We start from the raw sequence: 6,598 nt of genomic DNA, 5'->3' as shown, positions 1-6,598 counted from the left end.
TTACCATATATTAGAGGGCCCCAGTAACTATCTATATATTAAGTCATATTCACTTCAAAACACAAAAAAGCAAGTGCACGTCGTTCCCTTTAACCGAACGGCAAACTCTCAAATACTCGATCGGAGTAACCTTTTTTTTGTATTTTTGAGAAACCTTAGAATTATTTTTGTCGAAGACAACTTATTAAAAGGGGAGAGAGAGGTTGAAATGTTTGAAATAACTCTAAACATGAGTCATGTGCCTTGCGCACGACTATTTTGGATGGAAAACTTAAGGGAGTTAAAATGAGATGATAAATTAATAATTTAGAAAAGTTGTTATGACAAATCATTTAAAATTTAGTCCATATGATAAATTGAAAAGGATGTATAAATTCGTATGACATTTTGAAAATATTCCCAAAATTAAAATAAGGCTATAATTCTATATGTGGTCTAAAATTTGATTATTTTTAGGATGAGATGACAAATTAATAATTTCGAAACGTTGGCATGATAAATCACTTAAAATTTTAGTTCATAGGATAAATTAAAAAAGATGTATAAGTTCGTATAATATTTCAAAAATATTCCTAAAATTAAAATAATGACTATAATTGTATAGGTGGTCTAAAATATAATTATTTTTTCAAATTTCCCAATTTCCCAAATGCTAACTGGTGAAACTTCCACTTGATAAACGAACAGGGACCGCAAGTTAGTGTGCCTTGCTGTTACCGCGCGCGCGGCATTGGTAATCTATATAAACAAACCTCCCTCCAACTCATAGCCTTTCTTTCTCTCTCTGTCACTCCTCACCATTTCTTGGAATGTTGGCTACAAACCCTAGCCTCTTCTTCCCCACCAAACCCTCACCCTTCCGCTGCCGCGCTGCCACCGGCGACCTCCCTCGGGGCCCCACATTCCCCCGCCTAATCCAATTCCCCTCCGCCGCTGCCGACGCGTCTTCTGTCGGCGTCCGAATTGGCCAAGATTCTGACCTCGAGGGCGGTAGCAGCGGGAGTTCTGGTGTTAAGGTGAACGCCAAGGAGAGGAAATGGTCGCGCGATAGAGAGAGCTATTTGTTCGACAACGGCGACGCCCTCCCTCTCCCGATGACTTATCCCAATTCGTCGCCTGTCTCGGCGGAGGAGATTGACCGCAGGCTCCGATGCGATCCTGTAGTTGAGGTCAGGATCGGAATTTCAGTTTTGATTTGGTTGAAATTTGCAAAATTACCTGTGGAAAATCCATTAACAATTTTTTTTTTTAAAAAAAATTGGAAATTGTTGTAGGATTGCAAGGAAGTTGTGTATGAATGGACAGGAAAGTGCAATAGTTGCCAAGGCTCAGGATTTGTAAGTTATTTCAACAAAAGAGGAAAGGAGACAGTCTGCAAATGCATACCCTGCCAAGGAATCGGTATGATTATAAATTTTTTTAATTTTTGGGGTTTTCTGAGCTGATTTTGTGCTTTGTATGTTGGAGGCTTGTGAAAGCTGGGTTCTACTCGATTACATGTTAAATTTTGTGCTTTCTCGTTTTGGGTTGTGATTGGAATTGTTCATTACATATGTGTTTGTTCATACTGTTTACTGGTTTAAACACTCACATGAATCATAGGTAAATAGGCTTTAGCTCTTAAACAATAGATTTTGAGACCCTCATGTTGAACATTCTCTTGTGATACTCTGTTCAAGGTGTAGAAGTGTATTTCGATTTTTAACATAGACTAGTACAAATACCGGTAGGCTTGTTGGATATGTCAAAGTTCTCCCTTTCTAAACAATATAAGCCTTATATAATTCGACTGGTACGCTTGACAGCCTAACTGAACAGGAATAGAGCGTAATCAAAGTTATTGTTCGAATTCTCTGATGTGGACAAGTTGGGGACAAATGGAATTTTGTACTTTGGAATAATTCTTTGAAATATATTATTGGGGTATCTGGCAGTGTTCCTTGGTTTCTTTATGCCTCTAGAAAATTTTATGTTGTCGTTTTTCCATTTGGTTTCTCTGAACTCTTGTATACAAAAATTATGTCAAGAGTTTATAGAGTTCTCTATCATGTCTCTTGTTTCTCAGTTACTGAGGCCAACAGGCAGTAGCTCAGCTGAACCATTTTCCGGTGGCATAAACATTGTCCTCCGTCTACGTGTGTGTGTGGTGAGACAGAGAGAGTAATATAAAAAGTTACCTCGGAGGAGCTATGATAGTACATTAACAACTAATTTATGTAATTATATGTATTTTGGTACTATCCAGTCTAGTGTGACATAAACGATCTAAGTATGTGAAACTTGAAACTACATAGGTAGTTATTGACAGTTATGCCGAGTACCTTAAACTTACTGGTTAATGTGGGACAAAGCATCCATCTGGTTTTAACTTTTGAACTCTCGAGTTTAAATAATATGCTCTCCTTTCATCTTATTTCATCTTAATAGATACAACCTTTTTCTTTTCTGTTGGACGCAATCCTTCCAGCTCTCATGTGTGACTATGTTTGATAGGATTTGTAGTGACAGTTAGAAGCAAGAAACCAGGATATTTGAATTTCTTACAATGGTTCCTGGCGGCTAAGTTGAGGCTTTCCTTTAATATCATGACTTGTATTGCCTGGGGCCTTTTAACATATATGTTAACATGTCAGATTGCTGCATCTCCCCTATTATTGTCCATTATCCATTTCAGCCACCCATATAAATCTCACGGTAAATCAGTGTTTTAAAAAACTCGCCTCGGGGCTCGCCTAGGCGGCCTTGAAGGCTGGGTGGCTGGATTTTTGCCTCTGTTTTGTGGGGGTGGGCGTAGGGCGGCGTCAGGGTGTGCCTAGGTGGCTGAGGCGCGCCCAGGTGTTCAACATGGGCGTTTTTTCCCTTCAAAATTCATGTTTGTTTCTAAAATGCAGGAGACTGTTTTAGTTTAAACGAAGAAGGAGAGTTTCTCTCTCCAAATGACAAAGTCTAACTCCAACTCACTCTTCCTTTATTTTCTTTTAAATTCCCTATAATAATTGCTCCACTAAGCCTTTATTTCCTTTTAAATTCCCTATAATTTCTCCACTTAGCCTTTATTTCATTTAAATTCCCTATAATTTCTCCACTCAACCTTTATTTCCTTTTGAATTTCCCTATAATTGTGACATTCAGCCTTTATTTTCCTTGAAATTCCCTATAATTGTGGCCACTTATCCTTATTTCTCTTAAAGTTCTCTATAATTGCTTACAATAAAATAAATAATTACAACATTTTAAGACTTTATGAAATAGTTTCCAAGTACAACTAGACTTAGTAATGAAGATGTTATTATCTTTAATTTAGATTAGTTATAATTATATTTGTTTTACAAAGTATTATATCTATAAAATATAATTATATATGTAATATATATTAAAATTTTAGGTACTGTGAGGCTTCGCCGCACACCTAGACGGGGCTATCCATGGGACGCCTCGCCTACGCCTTCGCCTTTTAATACATTGCGGTAGATACATGTTTTCGAGTCCAGTCCTCAAATAAGGTTTAAGTTCTCAACTTAGGTAATGAAATTATATATCATGTGAAGATGTATGGAATTTAAGATAAGCGTGTCTCTACTGTTTTTCAATTCTTTTGCTTTAACTCCAATACTGCCTAGGTCTGCCAACTTTCTTCTATTGGTTGGAGGTTTAGTGCCAGAAATAGGAGCAATGGAAATATTTGGCAAGCTGTTGGGCACTATTCCTTGTTGTAGAGGGGAGGTATATGAGAATATTTGATGATGCGGAAGACAACTTTAATATTTACGTTATGAAAGAACCCTACGGGTAGGATGCTTAAAGTTAATGGGCATCAAAGCTTGTGCAAAGCTCGAATGGAAACTTTACTGATTCACTTGGGTCATCATTTATGAACGCAAATCTTTTTTTGGAACCCTTGTGTTTTTTATTTACAACCCTAGAGTTCTTACTCAAGATATTCAACATTGTAGGATACGTACAGAAGATAACAGCTCGCAAGGACATTGAAGTGATGGTGGATTTGGATAATGGAAAACCGCCATGAGCTAAACATAGTTATTTCTTATAAATTTTTTTGTATATCGGGAAATATTTTACGATTAGTTCGGTGAGTTCTGTTATAACTCCCCTTCAGTACTTATTTATAAATTTGAAATAAAAAATAAAACCAATCTTCAAAAGGAGATTTTTGGGGAGGAGAAAGGAGATTGTAGTTGCTTAGCTTTTGTAAAGAATGTATTCTTTCTTATCTATTCTTATTAGCTTTTTTCTGCCATTTATTAAGAATCTATTCTTCTTGAATTGCCTCAACTTTTTATGGAATGAAATTGTTGTATACAGTATATAAGGATCGGAGACGCCCAGTTTCTGCAACCTCGTATTGACGGTTACCTGGACCGTTATATAAAAGTCTGATTTTGGTTTTTGCTCTGATCGCCTGAGATGGATATGTCGAATGTCAACTCCCTCGACTTCCAGTACAGCCTCTCAAAGCGGAAGTTTCTGTGCAAACCATCTCGGATATTTTCCTTCCAAGACAGGAAAAACTCCGGCTTAGCACTTACTTTTGAGCCAAATCACAATGAGATGAAGAAAGTCTTTGACAAGTTCGACTCCAACAAAGACGGGAAGATATCTCCGGCGGAGTACAAGGCCATATTGAGAGCACTGGGAAAGGGAAGTAAGGTTGGAGAAGTGCAGAAGATTTTCAAGATTGTTGATCTGGATCGGGATGGCTTTATCAATTTCAAGGAGTTCTTGGATGTACACAACGGAGGGATTCGGACGATAGACATCCAGAACGCTTTTCAGATGTTTGATTTGAATGGCGACGGAAAAATAAGCGCAGAAGAAGTTATGGAAGTGCTAACGGGATTGGAGGAGAGTTGCAACCTTGACGACTGCCGGCGGATAGTGAGAGCGGTAGACACTGATGGGGATGGTATGGTTGACTTAAATGATTTCATGACCATGATGACTAGTTCCATGAGACGTGCATAGAACAGTAGAGATCCAATTTGCATTTGTGTTTGTGTGTGTTGATGTAAATCCATGTGAAGACAAATGCCTCTTTTCTTCGAGATAATCTGCTTTGTAACCAGCTGTATGTGTCCTTATGTTTATCTCCCTGATCACATGCTCAAGACACAAGGGGATATACAACCAGAGAGAACTAAGAATCTCTTCGAAACAAGGTTTATTAACTTCATCCAAATTGGAAGCTGGCCATCTATCATGCTATCCATCGTATTTTTCCTGTTTTCATCAACGAGGATGGAAAATTTGAACTTGGGGACTCGAGAAAGTAACTCACTAGATCATGAGCTAATTGGTAATAACTAATAACTTCAATGCATGCGCTATACTACCCAAAAAGTCCACGTCAATTTGTTAACTAAATACCCAAAAAGTCCATGTTTTGAAAGTATGTTATTTTTTGGTCAAAGAAAGTATGTTTGAATAGCTTCAAGACATCATGAACCAAAATACAGTTATTTCCAACAGTATCTCATAGGAAGAGAGCAATCGGAATGCCGCAAAAGGATAAGAAAATATTATTTTGATTTTTGACAGATAATAATTGATTCGACATCGAAACAAACAGATAATGCAATGCATATATAGTTCAGCATATATGTCAAAACAAGCATTGGATGGTTGATCTCCTACTAACTAGTAGCACTGGTGCTCATCTGCACAGGATCCCCGTATAGCTCGGCATAGTTTGAACTTTCTTTACACACCAAACTGCAACTGGGAAGAACTCTTAGACAAGTCTGAGGTGATATCTGCTCTTCACCAATAATCCCCACAAGAGCATTTTCCGTCCTTGAAATGATGGAAACGTTTGTCCCTGACGATCAATTCCCTTCCAACAATCTTTGACATGATCTTAATTGCATTGTGGCAGTCATCGCAGACGCGGAGGTTCTTGATGATCCTAAGAGTTTGCCTTGGCGGAGTACTAATGAGACCATACGCAATTGCCAAACGCTCACTGTGATAAAGCAAGGCCTGTTCCTTGGCCTCCTGATCAATGTCACGAAGGACATATCTTGTGTCTGGCACATAACCTCCTCCTTTTATCGCAGCAAGAGCCTTTAACTTCTCATCATCCTTGTAGAGTGTTGGATTTTTAAACTCACTGATTCTGTTCTTGCCATCAAGCATGCTAATGGTAGTGTTTGGACCCAAAAAATATTGTTTTGGGCCGAGTTAGATTTTTTTCGGCCCAGTGTTGGATAGGCCGAGTTTAGATTCATTCTCGGTCCAGAAGTCGTGAACAGGTGTCATTGGGAGATATTCAGCCTATGGGCCGTGCGGTCGAAGTTGGCCATATCCTATCGGAAATTGGGAATGTGGACGAATCCTGTTATGAGAAGGAGTTTCAACGGGATCAGGATGCTAAGATTGAATACGGTCTGATAACGAGTTATGTTTGAAGTCCTAGTAGGAATATGATTGGTCGAGATAAAGTTGGATCATGAGAAGGAGTTCTAATCCAGAAGTGATTGGGATTCGATACAAGTTGGCTGTTATAAATAGGGAGGGAAGACATCGAAACAACCCCCCTCCAATTCAACACACAAATTGCCCTGCGCATTTTCTCGCTCTA

At 38.5% G+C, this 6,598-nt stretch overlaps 3 protein-coding genes across 5 annotated transcripts; 2 read left to right on the top strand and 1 right to left on the bottom strand.

Moving 5' to 3' along the window:
- The first annotated feature begins 661 nt into the window (after positions 1-661).
- On the top strand, positions 662-4,258 carry LOC103441874 (protein disulfide-isomerase SCO2). Of its 2 annotated transcripts, none has more exons than XM_070806064.1 (3): positions 662-1,169; positions 1,275-1,401; positions 3,954-4,258. In XM_070806064.1, the coding sequence occupies exons 1-3, from the start codon at positions 810-812 to the stop codon at positions 4,025-4,027; spliced, it is 561 nt and encodes a 186-aa protein (XP_070662165.1). In that variant the 5' UTR covers positions 662-809; the 3' UTR covers positions 4,028-4,258. The 2 variants fall into 2 exon arrangements, with proteins under 2 accessions (XP_070662165.1, XP_028965469.1); XM_029109636.2 differs by lacking the exon at positions 3,954-4,258 and adding an exon at positions 2,066-2,376.
- Positions 1,275-5,197, top strand: LOC103441875 (calmodulin-like protein 30). 2 transcript variants are annotated; one of them, XM_070806065.1, is made up of 2 exons: positions 1,275-1,401; positions 4,324-5,197. In XM_070806065.1, the coding sequence occupies exon 2, from the start codon at positions 4,426-4,428 to the stop codon at positions 4,981-4,983; it is 558 nt and encodes a 185-aa protein (XP_070662166.1). In that variant the 5' UTR covers positions 1,275-1,401; positions 4,324-4,425; the 3' UTR covers positions 4,984-5,197. The 2 variants fall into 2 exon arrangements, with proteins under 2 accessions (XP_070662166.1, XP_028965468.1); XM_029109635.2 differs by lacking the exon at positions 1,275-1,401 and adding an exon at positions 3,956-4,090.
- Positions 5,198-5,778: 581 nt separating this feature from the next.
- On the bottom strand, positions 5,779-6,153 carry LOC103441909 (pentatricopeptide repeat-containing protein At2g15690, mitochondrial). The gene has a single exon (XM_008380624.2). It carries the CDS (start codon positions 6,151-6,153, stop codon positions 5,779-5,781), a length of 375 nt encoding a protein of 124 aa, XP_008378846.1.
- Positions 6,154-6,598: the final 445 nt, after the last annotated feature.

This window comes from Malus domestica, chromosome 10, assembly GCF_042453785.1.
Source record: "Malus domestica chromosome 10, GDT2T_hap1".
Lineage (NCBI taxonomy): Eukaryota > Viridiplantae > Streptophyta > Magnoliopsida > Rosales > Rosaceae > Malus > Malus domestica.
Note: the sequence above shows the minus strand (reverse complement) of the source record. Positions and strands in the feature narration are given on the sequence as shown.

Bases quoted from the DNA above. Each gene is read 5' to 3' on its own strand.
- LOC103441874 (XM_070806064.1), top strand. From the start codon at position 810: ATGTTGGCTACAAACCCTAGCCTCTTCTTCCCCACCAAACCCTCACCC. The intron at 1,170-1,274 runs GTCAGGATCGGA...AAATTGTTGTAG, and splicing joins GATGCGATCCTGTAGTTGAG to GATTGCAAGGAAGTTGTGTA. The intron at 1,402-3,953 runs GTATGATTATAA...TCAACATTGTAG, and splicing joins CATACCCTGCCAAGGAATCG to GATACGTACAGAAGATAACA.
- LOC103441875 (XM_070806065.1), top strand. From the start codon at position 4,426: ATGGATATGTCGAATGTCAACTCCCTCGACTTCCAGTACAGCCTCTCA.
- LOC103441909 (XM_008380624.2), bottom strand. From the start codon at position 6,153: ATGCTTGATGGCAAGAACAGAATCAGTGAGTTTAAAAATCCAACACTC.